The following is a 19,485-nucleotide window of genomic DNA, read 5'->3' as shown; positions in this document are numbered from 1 at the left end:
ACATTAAAGAAGCAGCAAGGTTTCACACAACACACAGTCTACAAAGAAAGCAGAGAAAGAACAGTAATAGCTGATAGAGAGTAGTAGTTCCTCAGTGCTGAGGCTGGCAAATGTTCCACAGTAGTGTTTTATGAAACATTTAGGCCCTGTTCACACCTGGTATTAACATGCGTCCTGAGTGATCCGAACACAAGAGGACAGCTCTAAGTACATCTGTTCACATGTGTCTTGAGCAGGGGTCTCCAACAAGTAGCTCGCTACCTGTGTCTGAGTGGCTCACTAAAGGTTACAAGAATATGGACATAAATTTGATAACACAGAGTCACATTGTAAACCAGTTTAAATGTCTATCCAATAAAATTCACAGACATTGCGCCCCCTTCTGACACAAAATGATTATTTGCCAATCAGCCGACAATAAATAAATTGCGCTGCTTTCAAATTTCATGACATCAGCGACACGGTAACATCAGGTGATGTTAGCAGACCAGCAAGCGTACACCAGATTTGACAATGACCGCAGAAAATAGCCAGGCCAATAAAAAGCAAAAAATATACAATTTTAACGAGGAATGGGTGATGACAAATGTGTGTGGGTCTGATTTGCGATGCAAGCGTGTCAGTTGGTAAAAGATGTAACGTCGAGCGACACTTCACCAAAGTCCACAGCAACTTTTCACAGGACTTTCCGGCTGGTAGCAGTTTACGAACGGAGAAGGTAAAGGAGCTGAAAACAACGCTTAAAAGACGACAGTCTCTGTTTACCAAACTGATGAAGCAGGCCAACGCTGCAGCAGAGGCTTCGTTTAGTGGCGCACATCCTAACGAAACACAAAAAGCCCTTCACCTACGTCGGGATTGTAATAGAAGCGATGACTGCGGTGGCTGAAACGTTATTAAAGGACCATGACAGTAAGACAGAAATGATGTCTGCTATTGGCGATGTGCAACTTGGTGGCGCTATGTGTAGCTCTCGGCCACTTTGATTTCGGCAAATTAGCCTTCAGAGGAAAAAAGGTTGGAGACCCCTGATCTTGAGTGACCGCTTGTGATCCGATCTCACTTCGCGGCTCTATTATGCAAATAAACACGTAGTAAACACATGGCTGATACAGCACACATTCTGACGTAATAATACATGAATGTCATTAGTAATATCCTACATATTCGTGAATTTGGGTACATTTTATGAACATCAAAATAAAAGGTTATTGTACCAGCACCGCTGCCTTTGCTAGGCAACAGCGGGGTACAGAGCACGGGTGTCAGCTCCGTGCAAAGCAGCAGAACAAAAACACCAACGCAGCTCCCAAAATATGATAATAATGCACTTTGCGTGCCTAGTCTGATAGTCTGTAGATACAGACGTAGGCAAAGTTGTTGGTAACGTTCCGTTAAAGAGATAAAAACCCACAATGGTCACTGAAATAACTTGAAACTGACAAAAGCAATAATAAATAAAAATTCACTGAAAATTAACTAATGAAAATCAGATATTGTTTTTGAATTATGGTTCAGCAGAATCATTTAAAAAAACAAACTAATGAAACTGGCCTAGACAAAAATGATGGTAACATTAACTTAATATTTTGTTGCACAACCTTTTGAGGCAATCACTGCAATCAAGTGATTTCTGTAACTCTCAATGAGACTTCTGCACCTGTCGACAGGTATGTTGGCCCACTCCTCGTGAGCAAACTGCTCCAGCTGTCTCAGGTTTGAAGGGTGCCTTCTCCAGACTGCATGTTTCAGCTCCTTCCACAGATGTTCAATAGGATTTAGATCCGGGCTCATAGAAGGCCACTTCAGAATAGTCCAATGTTTTGTTCTTAGCCATTCTTGGGTGTTTTTAGCTGTGTTTTGGGTCATTATCCTGTTTGAGGACCCATGACCTGCGACGGAGACCAAGCTTTCTGACACTGGGCAGCACATTTCGCTCCAGAATGCCTTGATAGTCTTGAGATTTCATTGCACCCTGCACAGATTCAAGACATCCTGTGCCAGATGCAACAAAGCAGCCCCATAACATAACCGAGCCTCCTCCATGTTTCACATTAGGTACAGTGTTCTTTTCTTTGGATGCTTCATCTCTTCGTCTGTGAACATAGAGCTGATGTGACATGCCAAAAAGCTCCAGTTTTGTCTCATCTGTCCAAAGGACATTCTCCCAGAAGCTTTGTGGCTTGTCAATATGCATTTTGGAAAATTCCAGTCTCGCTTTTTTATGATTTGGTGTCCTCCTCGGTTGTCTTCCATTAAGTCCACTTTGGCTCAAACAGTGACGGATGGTGCGATCTGACACTGATGTACCTTGACCTTGGAGTTCACCTCTAATCTCTTTGGAAGTTGTTCTGGGCTCTTTGGTTACCATTCGTATTATCCTACAGTCCCATGGACCTTAAACTTCTGAATAATATGTGCAGCTGTAGTCACAGGAACGTCAGGCTGCTTGGAGATGGTCTTATAGCCTTTACCTTTAACATGAAGGTCTATAATGTTCTTTCTGATCTCCTGAGACAACTCTCTCCTTAGCTTTCTGTGGTCCATGTTCAGTGTGGTACACACCATGACACCAAACAGCACAGAGACTACTTTTCACCCTTTAAATAGGCAGACTGACTGATTACAAGTTTGAAGATACCTGTGATGCTATTTACAGGACACACCTTAGTTTAATATGTCCCTATAGTCACATTATTTTCAATCTTTTCTAGGGCTACCATCATTTTTGTCTAGGCCAGTTTCATCAGTTTGTTTTTTAAAATGATTCTGTTGAACCACAATTCAAAAACAATAGCTGATTTTCATTAGTTAATTTTCAGTAAATTTTTATTTATTATTACTTTTGTCAGTTTCAAGTTATTTCAGTGACCATTGTGGGTTTTTCTCTCTTTAACGGAACGTTACCAACAATTTTGCCTACGTCTGTATGTAGCCTATAGATAAGGTATATTTTAATAAAATACAGTTGTACTGACAGAATACAGTAGAGCACAGAGGCCGTTTCCATACTGTGAGGCAGACAAGTACTCACCCCCTGCGGATCCCAGCAGGACGTCAATTGAGTAGGCGGCCCTTAATGTGGCCCAGGACACATTCATGTACACACTGCTAAAAGAATGTGGCCATATAAGAATGTGGTCTGAAAAGATCCGATATCAATGCATCCTCAATGTGTCTTTAGTGCGTTCACACCTGTGAACTTAGAGCTGTCCACTTGTGATCCGATCACTGAGGACGCATGTTAATAACAGGTGTGAACAGGGCCCTAGATATGCCGTGTGTTTGTCATGGTATCAGGGTCAGGCTGAAAAAGTCTCCTGAAGAAAGCCGAAATTATGCTTATCTCCAATTTGTTGTGACCACGCGGACTATACTACGCGTAATGCACCTGCCTGTAGATGCCGATCTACTGCGTATGTGTGGAACGTGACCTCAAAGCGGACTCCAGATAGAAGGTAGTATAAACAGAACTACCTATCAGGCCCTAAAGTCATCATTATAAATATAGTGTCACACTAGTAATCCTTGAAATGTCTCAGCTTTGTAGTTCATGATCCTCAGCCGCCACCACCACCACCAGTACTGGCACTTACCCAGGGCAAACACTCCAAATCATTAAATCTATATTTCGCTGACTAATCATCAAATTGTGAAATGTTTTATTCAGATCGCTTTCCACACCCTGTGGCTCAGGTGAAGGCACCATGGGACCACTGTATGTACTGACCTACAGTTAACAGTATTGATATGTTAACAGTATGTCAAGGTCTTGGTGAATTCCATATGTGCATTTGTTCTAATCCATAACCATTAACCACTTACTGACCCTGAAGAAAGAAAAATCTGTATCGCTGGGGGTACAGATTCTAGATTTGAGGAGAAATGCAAAAGGGGGAAAAAAAATGCTATAGTTTCCCCATCCTTATCATTCTTCATGTCAGACATACGGCCTAAACGGAGAGGGAAAACAATAATTTAGCACTGATGCCCTTGTTAAATGTGAACTAATGAGCCAGTTGAAGCGAAACCTCGAGTGGCCGGCAGTGATTTGTTTCAGAGCGAGCTACATGTGCCCAGAGTGTGTGAGGGAAAACAGAGCAGATTCTCCCTCACAGCAGAGCAGTATTGATCAGAATGTAATAAGTTATTCAAAGCCATCGACAAGTGTAGCATTCCTCTCCATCAATTCATGTACATTATTTATCGTTTCGCCTCCCCGCTATCATCTAAACTGCACAGTGTGCCAGTGTGCAGGCGGTCTAGGAAATGTGAAATCACATTAGGTGTATATAGGTGCAGCCCAGAAATGGTAAACAAGCTAATGTACCTGCGGGATTTTTGTCATTTTTTATGCTGTTGTTGTTGATCGCTTTGTGAAACATGTAATGAAACGCAGGGCTCAACAATGATGCTCTACAAGGAACATACAGTAAATGTTCATTCCAATGCATTATCACAGGCCGGCTCTAATAAGCTTTGTGTGCTGTCGCTCCCCATTCATAACATGTTGTACAAAGCCTTTCTTCTGTGCTGGGAAATTGATGTGGGTGGATGGGGTGGTGGGTTTATTTAAAATAACATTTGGTAGAATTTATAAAAAAAAATAAAAAAGGATCCTGGTGAAACTGTGGAGTGAAAAAAAAAAAAAAATGTTTGTATTTGCTCTCAAATCAAGATGAAAACAATTTGAAAAGTAGTTTAAAATAAAAACGTTTTGTTATATTTAATTTAGAAGGTAAGAAGTTTTGAAAAAAATAATTGCCAAAGATAATTTGTGCAGTAATGAAGTGTGTAACAAAAGAAGACACAGCACTCTTATCAGTGTGTTCAATTATTAAATAACTGTGGAATCAAATGTTTGTCCTTGAAAATTAAATCAATAGTAAGTCGATGTTGAAGGTTTTGTTAGGAAATATTTAGTTTATCTATTTAAAAGACTATCAGTCAGATAGCAGTGCTTAACCCGATGGTATATCAGAAGAAAGGTGAATGAAGTAACAATGTCTATAGAGGCAGGAGCCCTCTACCTCTCTCTTACTCTCACACATACATCCATTAGTCCTGCGAGAGGTCAAGGGGAACCTAATTAAAAGAGGCTGGTGGATGTTAATACCTGCTCTGTGCTCCATTAGCAGGTTCAAACACTGCCCAAGGAAATTAATTGTACTGTGTTCTCTCTTTACATTCATCCCTTTATCCCCCCTCCCTCGCTTGCTCTCCTCTCTTTGTCTTTTGTTTTCTCTCCTTCCCCTCGGTTCAGTTCAACATTGACAGTGTTTTGCCTTCAAATCTGCCACTTTGAAAACAAAACATGGAGGATCATTTTGTGATAATTGTCTCTCTGTCTTTCTGTCATATTAGACCAGCTTCGTAACAGCTACCAGGTGGGTAATGACCATTCGCTGAGGGTCATCTATGCCAATGGGATGGACACACACTACCAGACAGAGCCTCATATACTGGCAGGTATGCACTTTTGAGCACATTACCCTGAAGGTATATAATGTGGACTAATCAGAGGTTTGGGGATGTCAAAAAAGATTATGTTACAGAGTGGTTGAAATCAAAAAGAGTCTGTTAAAGCTTGGGTAGGTAACATTGGAGAAAGAGTATGCTATATTTTGAAACCTCAAAACTGAGCCCAGTGTTCTCTTTTCCAATGAAAGTAGCGAGCAGCATCAGCTCCAAAAATCCCTGAATCTAGAGAGAAAGTCGCCAAGTTGGCAACACTGACAGTCCGTCCCTTCAGGCCTCCCTCCAAAGACACTCCCCCACTAATATACTCTAGTACTAGTAGTACTAGTACTCACAGCTGTCAAGCTAGCAGCTTGTGGAAGACTCCCGCAGTGATTGACAGGTAGCCGTCCAATCATGTCATTCAGCCCGAATGAAATGGTTTAAATGCAGTCCTGCGACAGCCAGAGATACCAGATTTTTAAGGGCCGGGCGGCTGCCTTCCCATGCATAAAAATAAACCAAACTTTGCACAAAGGTCCAGTCTTATGCTAAATGTTCTCAACTGGTTTTGTGGGCCAATAGTCCTGATGGTGGCGCTACAGCAAACGCCTAAAGTTTAAAACTTTAAAAGATTCATAACAAATCAGCCGTACGTGCTACGACTTTGCAATTTCCACCAATATGTAGCCCCAAGTGTGCAGAAATGTTCAGGTGCTTCAACCTGGCAGGAATTATGAAGTCCATCAGTCTGTTGACATCAAATTTGCTCCGCTGCATCTTCAGACTGTCCTGCACAAACCATCCACACAGATTTTGGAATTATTCAAAATTGAGCCCACAGTGCATCAAAACTATTTTCGTGTAAACAGTACTGTACACAGCTACTTAGAATTCTTGCTAAATAAAGCTCCAATGTTCATGAAAATAGAAGACAACATTTTGAGGTCATGGTAGATGTAGGGGGGTACCTTTCAGAATTTTATCTCAAAAACTGTATTTTTTACAGTATTTTAAATTCTATCCTCATGTGAACCGTTGCAGTCGATGGAAATCAAGCATTGTATTATACCCCCACGACAACGTAGTCAGGGGTATATAGCACTCCGCGTGTCCATCCTCCCGTCCGTTTGTGTGTCACACTTTCGTTTCCGGAGTAGAACTCGGAACCTATTTAACTTAGGAACTTCAAATTTGGTATCATGTTTTACAGTGTGATCTAGTTGTGCCTTCACCCTGGACATTTTAAGAAGTCCAGGGTGCCCAAAATGTTTGGTCTTCTACTGACTTTATGCTGAGGAAGGTGAGCTAATAACAAGCTAGATTGTTCTCACTAGAATAATTCCATTAGTTCCAAAAGGGCAAAACCTTTGGCCGTACTTTAGTAGGGGTCCTGTGGTGAGCGGGGGTATGTGACCCATGCTCACTTTTACTTTTTATTTTAACCTCAGTTTGTCACTTATGGAGCAATCAATCTTTATTCAAATAAATTACAGATATCTCTGTGTTGTCTAAATGAAGTACACAAATTCTCAGAATTTTGTCTTGAAACCTGAAGTTTTGAAACTAGTTTGAAATCTGCCTTTATATGCAACCCTGGTGTTTGCCTAAGTCCTAGTGTGATGTCACAGTGTGAAGTGATGGTTTCTCCTGGGCAGTTAGCTCACCAAGATCAGTACACCATGTATCAGATTTCCATGTAAATGGTTTTCAGCTGAGAGTTTTTGAGTCACATGCTCTGCCAGAGGTCTTCTGCCAACACAGCTCTCTGCAGGTAAACACCATCTGATGGGCCTGTTTGGGAAAGACATCATAGTGGGATATCAGTGTCAGCGTCGTGTTTTCAGTTGTTCTACTCTGACACTCACAGCTCACAGTTTGATTTGACACATTAGGATTTGGTTTTCCCTGTGAGGATCAGAAATATCACATTTGAATACCTTTGATCGAATCATCTTTGAAGTTATACTGGCGTTTTCACATTTTAGTGCAAATGCTGACCATTTTCAGAGCAACACAGTAGTGTTTAAGACTTAGATATGTTTTTACTGTCTAGATAGCCACTGGTTTGCATTCACAGTGTACAAATCGGCTTAAAGAGACTATGAGCTGCATATCCTGTAGGTGATCTGTCGTAATAAATATTTCTGCTTTTCTTTATGTCATGTTTTTTTTGTTTTTTTTATCATTGCATATAGTGCCAACTTTTCAGATTTACAAGCTTGCATTAGCAGCTGACCTACCAAACTGCAGCAATATAACCTCCACAACAATAAATACACAAGTGATGCTCACAATGATTAATGACCGACTCAAGTGTCAAGTCTTTGCAGGCTGATTTTTATTTGATGGTCTAAAGCTCAGACACTACTGCATGCTTTGGAACATGGTTCGTAGCAATTAAAATGGATTGATATGATATGTGATTCACATTAAACGGGCTACATTAGAAGATTTAAACCACATTCAAAACCCCTCTTGAAATACTGAACATTAAAAGTCTGAAGTGGGATAAATTAAACCTCCCAGAGAGGCCAATGGCTTCTTTATATGATCATAATCCATACTGGCATGTACTATGTTGAGCTAGTTTGAGCCTCATAAAGAAAGGAGCTCAGTAATATTACAGTGTGTACCTGCATGATTAAGGTGATCTGCCATTGCACTGTAAAAAAGCTAGTGCACAAGGTATCCAGGACATTGCAAAGAAGTTAGAAACAATCTGAAAAGAGCAGTAGTTCAATTAGTGTACAGGGAGCGACTCAATAGTGTCAAATTATCGAAAGAAAAAAAACACGCACAGCACATATTAATTCACTACTTTTTTTGTTGCTTTGCATATTCTAGTTTAGATGGTTTCACTATTAGGGCTGCGCAATTAATGAAAAATGTATCGAAATCGCATTATTTTTAAATCGCAGGAGGCGCAATATTTGTTCAAATTGAAATGTATGTCAAAATGCCATTTTAAATGAATTATTGTTGCCCTGCAGAGATGTCCTGGCCTACACATTATATTCTACAGACTTAACAAAGCATCTTTGTTTGGTACAGATCCTAGCAAAAATCCCACTATAATCATTTTAACAGTGAAAATGATAATGATGTAAAAAATATCATTCCCTCTAATATTGCAAATCATATGGCAATTGCAATATCAGTCAAAATAATCACAATTAGATATTTTTATTCCTTTTTTTCAAACATAGCATAACAAACATAACAGAACATAACACCGCTGCCATAATACAAAAATGATATCTTACATTTAACATTTAATATTTACATACATATATGCACACATACACATCACTTCCCACTCCCACACAGAGACAGGTCCTTCCTTCCTCCCACTCTGAGAGTTGGAGTTACAGAAAAAGTTAAGTTACAGAGAAAAAAAATAAATAATAATAATAATTTAATTAATTAGTTAAAATTAAAGGTAATAAGTACTACAATAATATAAGTCATGGTAGTAAGATAGAAACCTTAAAAAAAATTAATACATTAATGAATTACTTAATTGTAAGAAAAAAAAAACAGCACATAGAAATAATAATTAGTAATGAAGTAAATACCATAGAAAGGTTAGGTTAAGTAGATTCTATGTAAGTAATCCATGAATTCCATATCCTATAGAAAAACTGTGGGCTACCTCTTATAGCATAGGTTATTTTTTCCTAGGGAGCACACTGAGTAATATTAGATCTTAGATGTGATACATCTATTGGCAGCCGTGATTGCCAGGTCAACAGAACCCCCCTTATCCTCTGGGAGGGAAGATTCAGATCAGTCAGGTCCCCCAACATAGTAATCACAGGGGAAAGAGATATTTTCCTTGATAGCTAGATATTTTCTCAAAAATGTTGATATTGTTGTATTCATGGCATTTTATAACCATTTTCTAGGTGCCGCTAACCCGACTGTAGCCCGACGCAACATGACACTGCCGGGAGAGAACGGTCAAAACCTGGTGGAGTGGAGGTTCAGGAAGGAACAGACACGTGGAAAAGTCATCGTCTTTGGGAGGAAGCTCAGGGTGAGTGCTCTGCAGGCGAGACTGACTAGTGATTTACAAACACTGGCATCATTTTCTGAACTGAAATAAGAGATTAAGGTTAGTCTTTAACTGTAAATGGGATTTGGCTCAGTCTGTGTGGTTTAGTGGATAGGGACCAGTTTAAATAATCATGTATTTAAATATATGATTATCACAGGGATAGCACGTGCTAGACTAGCACATTCACACCTGCAGACAGTTCAGAGTTTCACTTTCCCCAGCATGTTTTTGGATTGTTGGAGAGAGAGAAACCCACACAGACAGACATGTGCACTGACTGCAGATAGAGTGGCCCCAGCTGGCCATTAGATGTAAACCCAGCCCCTTATTGCTACAAGGCAACAATACTCACAAACCACTGAGTCCTATCATTTTGTCCCCCTCTGTGAGCAGCTTGATGCGGGTTCCATGGGGGTTTCTGTTTCTGTCTGTTATGGCATTGTGTCTGTTGTTCTTACAAGCTATTAGGAGAGAAGGAAGGGACAGTGATTTGTCTGCAGTGCTTGAATATTACATGAAGTGCTCTCTAACTAGCCCAGCTTAATAGGAGGAAACTCTGCAGTCATGTGGCCTCTGGAGAGTTTGATCCACACAGTGGTGCCATTCTCAGCATGGTCCAATAAACCCTAATGAATGGAACAGCATGTGCGGCCCACTAGTGGTAATGGGGGATGTTGTATAGTGAGCTAGCAATAATGAGTTGCAGGTAGATGTGCTTTCGTAAATGGGCGTGCAAAGGTGAGCATAAATACAGTATGCATACTGTATATGTCAGCTACGCATTTGTGATTTGTGCGTATGAGAGTTTGTCTTCACTAACACAATGACAGTCCAGCTGTCCTGCAGCAGCAGCAGCAAGACGCCAATGTAAGGCGTTAATGATGATGGGGTGATCGTGGGGCTGGATGAACAGCAGCCTTTCTGCTAAATGTATGCTGTTTTTGTTTTTTTATGGTGTGCTAATCCTACTGAGGAACGTGCACTGAGCACAAGATGCGAGTTAATGGGGAACTGCATGTTTATGCAGCTTGTTGGATGAAATAATGAAAACAGCTACTGTCGGACAGAATGTCAACGCTGGCGAGTTTTATGAGATGAATGAATGTAGGACAGCAGGATATTTTTAATCCCTAGATGTATTTATCATATATTTATATCTTCCCCTGTCAAGGTTGTCAATAATGTGTGGATGATAGACATGCAGTGGATTCAATCAAGCTATGATACAAAATCAATATATAGTTCAGGGCAGGGTCTGAAAATAACTTTTTTCACTTCCTACCACTGTGGCAGACAAGTATTTTTTTTGTCTGCCACTCAGAAATTTGATCTGCCACTTTTGAAATCTCTGTGCTAAATGAAGGAATAACATTTTAGATATGATGTCATTCAATGTTCAATATATTTAACATAAAAAACATTATATACATGGTAAATTACAGTGTTCGAATTACACCGTAGCTTCTGGGGAAGCCCTATTTTTGGGGGGAGGGAGGGTAGTGTACACAGTACTGTACTGTACTTTGTTATTGTCATCTATAGTGGTTATTTGCATAAAAACACAATTTTGAATGATTATGATTATTTAAATATTTGATTAAAGAAAACTTGGCAAGCTGCTTAGTGCTAGTGTTAGGAAGTTAAACAGGTCATAATTCTCTCTCTAATATCTATTTTATATTACTGTGAAAACATCTCCTTCAAACAACTGGATTTATTCAAGTTTCTCGCCAAAAACTTAATTTTTTTACTTAATTTTTTGGCTTACATTTGAATACATCATGATAACATCATTGTAATTTACCTTCGCCAAATAGTCATTATTCCTTAGTAGCGTTTGAACGCCTCATAATAATAAATCAATGGCACCTCCGTTAACGTTAGTAGCTCCATTATTTATCCTGTCAGGACTGTGCTGCCCACCGGCTGCTAACAGGTAACGTTACTAACTCTCCTCCTGTTGATTTCAACACAGGTTTGTTGTTCACAGTGCAACATTATCAGGAAAAAATAGGGTGCGTCCCGTCAGGTTTAGTAGCGCCATGCTTTTGAGCGCTTTCTTTTCTCTCCGCCGTGTCTCCGGTCCAAAACAAACTGAAATATGATCCAGCGTTTGTATGCGTCATTGTGCAGCGTAACTGTCGGAAAGCATCAATAAGAGGAATCGATAGTCACGGAGGAATGAGATGCCAAGGAGTCGGACAGCTACGGTTCTCTATTCCCATCACTAGCGTTTTCCCTGCCTGCCAAAGTGGCGAATGTCCTGATGATTTCAACCGCCAATGCCAACAATTTACCCATATTTGGCAGGTGCTAATTTCAGACCCTGGTTCAGGGGCTCGGCTCTCTTACATTCAAACTACGAGGACCCAGTAACAGACTAGAGTGAGAAAAACCCAGAATGTGCTGAACTTGGCTTGAGATTGAGTTAATGACCACACCTGTAGTTGTACAGTAAATACACCCCCAGAAATCCTTCAAGTAGAGCCTGTCTATACGAGGTAGTTAAATGTACTTCCAGTCCAGGTTGAGTGATTGAAGAGAAGACAGGACCATCAGAGAGTCCCTGATTTGCTCCGATCCATTATGAACATGACAGGCCATGCCGATCTGCGAGATGATTTGTTTCATCTGGTACGGTGTGGCTCACACTCTGCACGGCTTTTGGCTGTTTTCCCGTCCTGTTTCTCATCCAGCTGGCTACTGGCCACCGTCCCAATATCCTTCTTCTTTTTATGCCCCCTTTATTCACATCGCTGCATTCAACTGGTGCTAATTTACGAATGAGTGAGTGGCTGAATAAAAAAAGATGAGAAAAATGACTCTTGAACATTTTCCAGCGGGACTCTATCTTTAATGAAACAGGTCTGTAAAACAATTGATTCTTAGTATTTCCCCTTGCTTCAAGGATCCATAAGGTGAGTTTAGCTCCAAACCTGGGTTATCTGTCTTCGTAAATTGGAGTTTGAACAAACAGCGAGTCATTTAGAAAGCGATAAAGAGCGGATGGCTGGCTCTGTGATGCTACCGTGTTTTATGGGTCTTGGATCACACTTTTGTTTTAATTCACTGCCTGAGGTGCATACGTTGAATTTGATTGTTGATTAGTCGATATGACAGACAGATGCTGGTTTATTCCTTTAGATTTTGGTAACTTCTTGACCTTTACTCCAGCGCTAATTTCCACCTGCACACAAAAAAATATCAAAATCGAATGGGCAAATTCCATTTTCTTTCTATTTTGCGCACCCCATGAGCTTTCCTCTAGCCCCACACAAAACATCTCATAACACGACTGCCAGATGGTTGCCATGGTTTGCAGCTATGCTATGGCTCTATGAATAAAACAGTGTTGTTTGATCTGTCTAATGCTTTTTGTCTTGTCGGGTGAATTCTACATTGCAGCATACAGGGGGCCTTTAACAGGCTTTAGGCTTTTAGTCACGATCAGACTTTGAAGGGAGCATAGCAGGGAGTCAGCATATAGCTGCATGTAATATGATCAGTTTCAGATACTAAAGCATGTCATGTTTCAGCTGATCAACAAATTATATGATTTATATATATATTTGTTTGTGTACACCCCCTCAGGTGAATGGTAGGAACCTGCTGTCGGTGGATTACGATCGTAGTCTGCGAACAGAGAAGATTTATGATGACCACAGGAAGTTCCTGCTGAAGATCATCTATGACACCCAAGGCCATCCAACACTCTGGGTCCCCAGCAGCAAGCTACTGTCAGTTAACTTGACATACTCCAGGTGAGTGCTTCTATATTGAGGTATTTAATATTTTAGGGTGTCCCCCCTCCCCCACCTACTTCACTCAACTACAGAAAGCTGTAATGTGTAGGTTAAAGACTAGATAGATCAGTGTCATACGCATCCGAAGGAAATCCAACCAGGCCTCAGTTAAAAAAATGAAAGTCATGACTTGTTTGTACACATTACAGTACACCTAAGCCCTGTTCAGACCTGGTATTAAGATGCATCCTCAGTGATCACAAGTGGACAGCTTTAAGTACGTCTTTTCCCACCTGGCATTAGAATGCGCTTCCACATTCGTCTTGAGTGGCCACTTGTGATCCGATCTCACTTCCCCACTCTATATGCAAATAAACACGTAGTAAACAAATGGCTGATACAGCAGATGTTGTGACGTAATATTACATGAATGGTAGTAGTAATATCCTACATATTTGTGAATTCTGGTACATTGTATTAACATCAAAATAAAAGGTGTGCCGCCGACACCGCTGCTTTTGCCAGGCAACAGCGGGGTACAGAGCTTCAGAGAGCCGGGGAGGAGAAAGAACAGGCGGGCGGGCGGGCGGGCGGGCGGGCGGGCGGGCGGGCGGACGCAAAGCAGTGGAACAAAAACACCGACACATCTCCGACAATATGATAATAATGCACTTTGCCTGCCTAGTCTGATAGTCTGTAGATATGTAGCCTATAGATAAGGTATATTTTAATAAAATACAGCTGTACAGACAGGATACAGTAGAGCACAGAGGCCGTTTCCATGCTGAAAAGCACCTGTGTCTGCCTGTTTATACACCTGAGGAGCGCAGTGATCCCGCTGATCCCAGCTGGATGTCAGTAGAGTAGGCGGTCCTTAATGTAGCCCTGGACACATTCACTACACACTGCTAAAAGAATGTGGTCATATGTGGCCCAGACCATCTCTGAATGTGGTCTGAAAGATACGATCTTAATGCGTCTTGAGTGCGTTCACACCTGTACTTAGAGCTGTCCACTTGTGATCGGATCACTGAGGACGCATGTTAATACCAGGTCTGAACAGGACCTTAGAGACACTTGATGACTAAACCCTGAATTGTAGATTGAGTTAGTTGAGGGGAGCAAGGTTTTGTCTGAGCACCACATTTCTGACCAATAAAAAAAAGAAAATTCTCTTACATGCAGTCGATTCTGTCGAGGTGTTGTGGTTAAGATGGAATTCTCCTCCTGTATCCTTCCACATCTACAGAAAGGCTTTGTTGTCCTTCTCAATGGCAGCGAAATCTTGAAAGTGCTGGTTAAATTCCATGACCAGTGATGTGAGCACAGTCACATATTGCCCCAGTTTCACAGATACATATATATTTTTACAAAGCTTATACCTTTTCAGTTTTTGTTGACACTCAAAATGGTGATAATTCTACTTCATGTTTATTATTGAGGTCATACTGGGGATGGTGTTGTACTGGAGTGCATCACATTGAAATGGGTTTCTAACATTTTGTCCACTCTGAGAGGGCAAAATATTAGAAATATTATGAACTGGCCTAACCTCTTTGGTGTAGAAAAAGCATGCAAACAATATGCCCATATGGAAATAGTGACACCTGGTGCTGACAATAAGAACTGCATTTTAATACAGCTGTATAACTCACAGGTCATATACTGTATATGAAGGTGTTAGGCCCAGATGGTCCACAGGCTTTAGAGATTGTATATGATTCAGGACTGTATGTAGCATGTGACTTTAAAACAGCCTCTGAGCCTTAACATTTTAAAAGGAACTACAGCGCTGTGGCACTAATACACTGACAGTGTTGGACTAGATATTAACCTTCTACAAAGTCATGTATATATACGTATATATGTCTGTGTGTATGTCCAGTACGGGCCAGGTGACTGGCCTCCAGAGGGGTCCAACGACAGAGAAGTGGGAGTACGACAGTCAGGGAAGAATCATTTCCCGAGTCTTTGCTGACGGAAAGACATGGAGCTACACCTACTTGGATAAGGTACGGGATGACAGTAGAATAGGTCACATGTATACATCACTAACTACGGTATAACTGGTCACATGTACACATCACTACCTACAGTATAATAGGTCACATATAAAAATCACTACCTACAGTATAATAGGTCACATGTACACATCACTACCTACAGTATAATAGGTCACATATAAACATCACTACCTACAGTATAATAGGTCACATGTACACATCGCTACCTATAGTATAGTAGGTCACATATAAACATCACTACCTACAGTATAATAGGTCACATGTACACATCACTAACTAAAGTGTAATAGGTCACATGTACACATCACTAACTAAAGTGTAATAGGTCACATGTACACATCACTAACTAAAGTGTAATAGGTCACATGTACACATCACTAACTAAAGTGTAATAGGTCACATGTACACATCACTACCTACAGTATAAACATTATGCAACTGAAAACATACTTTTACTTCTAAGGCTTTAATTAAAGGGGAACAACGGCCATTTTTAAAACATTGCTATTATTGTGGAGGCTATATAACATGATGGAAAAAATGCTGCAGCTTGTTCATGTGCGAGCATATTGTGAGGGCTCGCCGGGAAACCACAAGGTGGCAGCGTCAACACTGTAAACAGCAACTGCCTGTCAGTGAAGATTTGAATGGAGTATAGAATTTTACCAATATTTGCAATATAAATAAACATGCTGTCACTTTCTGAATCTATTTTATGTTAACAATGAACATTTATAAGACAGAGGAACTGTCATACCTTTCTGACTTCTTTACCAGTAATTATAGTTTATGCAATTGCTGTCCATTGGAACAGAGAAGTCCACTGGAACGGAGAGATCCATGACAGGGCAGCAGCTAGCTTGTAGCAGCTCCTAGTTTCTACAGTGAGGGACAGAACACCAGTAAGGCATCCCGGACTATTCCCATCTGCACTCTACTTGGTCAACAAAAGTATAGTACTGTATTTATGGAATTAGATATAGCTAACATTATTTTACAATCTAACTAGCTAGCTACCAATATGCTGTATGCTGTCACAATGTGCGCTGAAATTCCTCCGTTCCAGTGGATTTTTCTGTTCCAGGGGACAGCACTTGCATAAACTATAACTACTGGAATGGAAGTCAGAAAGGTATGACAGTTCCTCTGTCTTATAAGTGTTAATTGTTGAAATAAAATAGATTCAGAAGGTGACAGCAGGTTTATTACCTCCGCCAAGGCCAAAGGCCTTGAAGGAGGTTATGTTTTTACCGGCGTTGGTTTGTTTGTTTATTTGTTTGTTTGTCTGTTAGCAGGATTACTCCAAAAGTTTGCGATGGATTTGAATGGAATTTTTTGCACAATGAACAATCCATTCGAATTTGGTGCTGATCCAGATCATGATCCAGATTCAGGAATATTTTTAAGAATTCTGATCAGCCGGAGCATTAAGACCACAGGGTATAACACATGCGCAGTGTAACTGATGACACGTTGATGATACGTTACACGGAAACACATCGTGTTAATAATATGCCGACCACCTCACGGTACCGCCAGCTGTGAGCTGTGATCTGTTTTTAAAGTCAGGCACCTTGGCAGAGGTCTGCGCTCTCCGAGTGCCATTGTAGTTCATGTTGCAAATGTTGAAATTCTATATAATACAGTATATATGTATATTCAAATCGCCACTGATAAGCAGTTGCTGTTTACCGGGATGACGCTGCCACCCTGAGTTTTCCCGGCGCGCCTTCGCAATATGCTCGTACATGAACAAGCTGCAGTATTTTTCCATCATGTTATATAGCCTCCAGAAAAATATCAATGTTTTTTTGTTTTTTTTAAATGGCTGTTGTGTGCATGTATCATCATTGCATTGCACTGTGCGAGTGATATTTTTATTTCATGAAAGACAAAAAGAAAATGGCAACAATTCTATTTTTAAGTGAAGTATGTGCTGCATATGCGTATGCATATAACCTGTGTGTTATTACAGCCAACTCAAGGAGAATCAAATACCACACATGCATGCTCACACACTCACACACACTCTCTCTCTCTCTCAGGGATGTACTGTGATAGAGATGCTGCTCAACTCTGCAGAGACATGATGAATAAAAAGATAAATGACATGCCAAACTACATGCACACGCGCACACACACACTCAGTGTGTTCTCTGTTTTTTCTACACACAAAGCAAGGTTACTCTGTTTGCCATAAATTCTGGTCAAACTAAGTAAGCAACACTAATTGAGGCTTTTCCCCCGTGTAAAATGTACTGTCACAAAGTTAGTGAGGAAAACAACCAGTCACAAAGACAGTACTTACAGACTCCTCTCCTCACCTCTCCCAGGAGAGGAGAGGAGAGGAGAGGAGACGGGAGAGGAAAGGAGAGGAGAGGAGAAATGGCTTCTAATAGTTAAATAGGAATAGTAAAATAAGTGTTTCTCTTCCCTCCCGAGAGTACTGTGATGGTTGTCAGAAATATCTGACTTTGAGCTCCAGGTCAGGTCATAGTTTATATATATAGCTTGGATTTTATAGCTTATTTGGCATGGCCTCCTTCCACTACATTTCAGTACAGGTTGAGGACACATTAAAAATCAAGTCAATAAGCTCTCAGTGTGCTTTCAAGGCGGCAGACTTACAGTGACATTGAATGGTAATGAAAATGTGAAAAAGGCAAAGTAGCATCTGTTAACTTACATCTTGGCAATTCTGGATCTATAACAGAGATTTTCTCACTGACCATAGTGCTCCCAGACACATTTAAAAACGGATGACTTTCTTCTACCCTTTTCCTCACTGAAATTAGCGTGTATATGCAGTTTTTTTTAAAACCCACTAAAAATAGTCGATAGACTCCTTTCCCATCGCGAGTATGCTGTGCCATTGCCCTGGCTTTTCAGGGTTTTTTTTCCCGATGTGTCATGTTCGACGTGACGGTCGCGGCTAGCCGGCACCGTAATACAGGGTTCATAAACAGTAAAACTTTTACGGTGTTTACTACTTTATTTATATCTGTTACATATTCAGTCTCTCGTTCACTCTCAAACAAGAGTTGGTTGATGTTTGAACGCTGGAAAGACCAAAGATGGTTTTGATGAGTTTCATTTTGTTTCTGTCGAGTTTGAATGAAGTGTGCTTTGCAGCGATCGGCGAGGTAAAATGACTGCTGTCTGACTGGAGTCTGGTGGCTTTGAGGACCGCATCATTTTTGGACGTTAATATATTATAATAATTGATTTGATTTGTTATATATTCACTTCAATGCATGTAGAGCATTGTGCCAGAAAAGAGGGCGTGTCCACCCGGGTGTCATGTTTCCACCACTGCCGATCGGAGCTGGAGAGGATAAATACACGTGACTACTGCAAAGTTATTTGTCCTCTGAATGAATGCCGATTGTAAACTTTCCCACTGAAGAAAAAAGCCCAATTGTTAGTGAGTGTTTGTGGGTTTCTTTTGTCCAGTGAGAAAGGGGCTTTAGTTTGTTATGAAGAGTGGAGTAATAAATATTCTCTAAAAGAATAATGCTCTCAAATTGTTTGTCAAAGAGGAGGAGACACCTGAGGAAAGGAGAGGTGACTGAAGGAAAAGACATACTTAAAAGAAGTGACTTAAAAAAAACACATTATCTCGTAAACAGGACTAGAGAGGGGATTCCCTGTGGTACAAGAGTTGGGCCGTAAAAAACTAAATAGTACGAGGAGGAGGAGGAGGAGGAGACAGGAGGTATAAATTAGACCCTAGTTTGTGTTTGTCTGCTCGGGAAGACAGACGGGCAGAGCCCAACGCTAAACAGCAACAGGCCTCATTTGTGCATGGTAGAAAGAAAGGAATGATAGAGAGAGATGGAGACAGAGAGGGTTATTTAAGGCAGTCTGCAAAGACAGCGGTACTACTGTGGAAACAAGACCCGAGGGACGGTGGGAGCTTAGTTAAAGCGTGTTACAGAGAGAGGGAGAGACTGAGACAGAGAGAGAAATAACACTGTGGATGAGGAGAGACAAGAATGATAGTAAGGGAACAGGAGTGATATAGTATGAGAGACATAAGGAGAGAGGAAGTACAGAGTGAGTAAGCAGGTTTATTATAGTAAATATAGTTGCAGTAGTCTTAATGCATTTTGCAAAATAAACAGTACATTAAATTACAATAATATATTATTTAGTTAATTCATAATTTAAATTCAAATAGAAATTAAATTTGCAGCAGAAC

The 19,485-nt window shown here is 40.5% G+C and overlaps 1 protein-coding gene across 9 annotated transcripts in view; it reads left to right on the top strand.

The window, feature by feature from the left end:
* The window catches only part of LOC119485982 (teneurin-3), a 387,301-nt gene that overhangs the window by 350,625 nt on the left and 17,191 nt on the right, over positions 1-19,485 (top strand). For all 9 annotated transcript variants that reach the window (XM_037765855.1, XM_037765854.1, XM_037765852.1 and 6 more), the window contains 4 exons: positions 5,365-5,469; positions 9,366-9,496; positions 13,109-13,278; positions 15,146-15,272. In XM_037765855.1, the coding sequence (XP_037621783.1) occupies positions 5,365-5,469; positions 9,366-9,496; positions 13,109-13,278; positions 15,146-15,272 (533 nt within the window). The remainder of the gene's footprint in view (positions 1-5,364; positions 5,470-9,365; positions 9,497-13,108; positions 13,279-15,145; positions 15,273-19,485) is intronic.

The sequence above is a fragment of the Sebastes umbrosus genome, chromosome 3, assembly GCF_015220745.1.
Source record: "Sebastes umbrosus isolate fSebUmb1 chromosome 3, fSebUmb1.pri, whole genome shotgun sequence".
Lineage (NCBI taxonomy): Eukaryota > Metazoa > Chordata > Actinopteri > Perciformes > Sebastidae > Sebastes > Sebastes umbrosus.
This window is presented reverse-complemented; position numbering and strand designations above follow the sequence as displayed.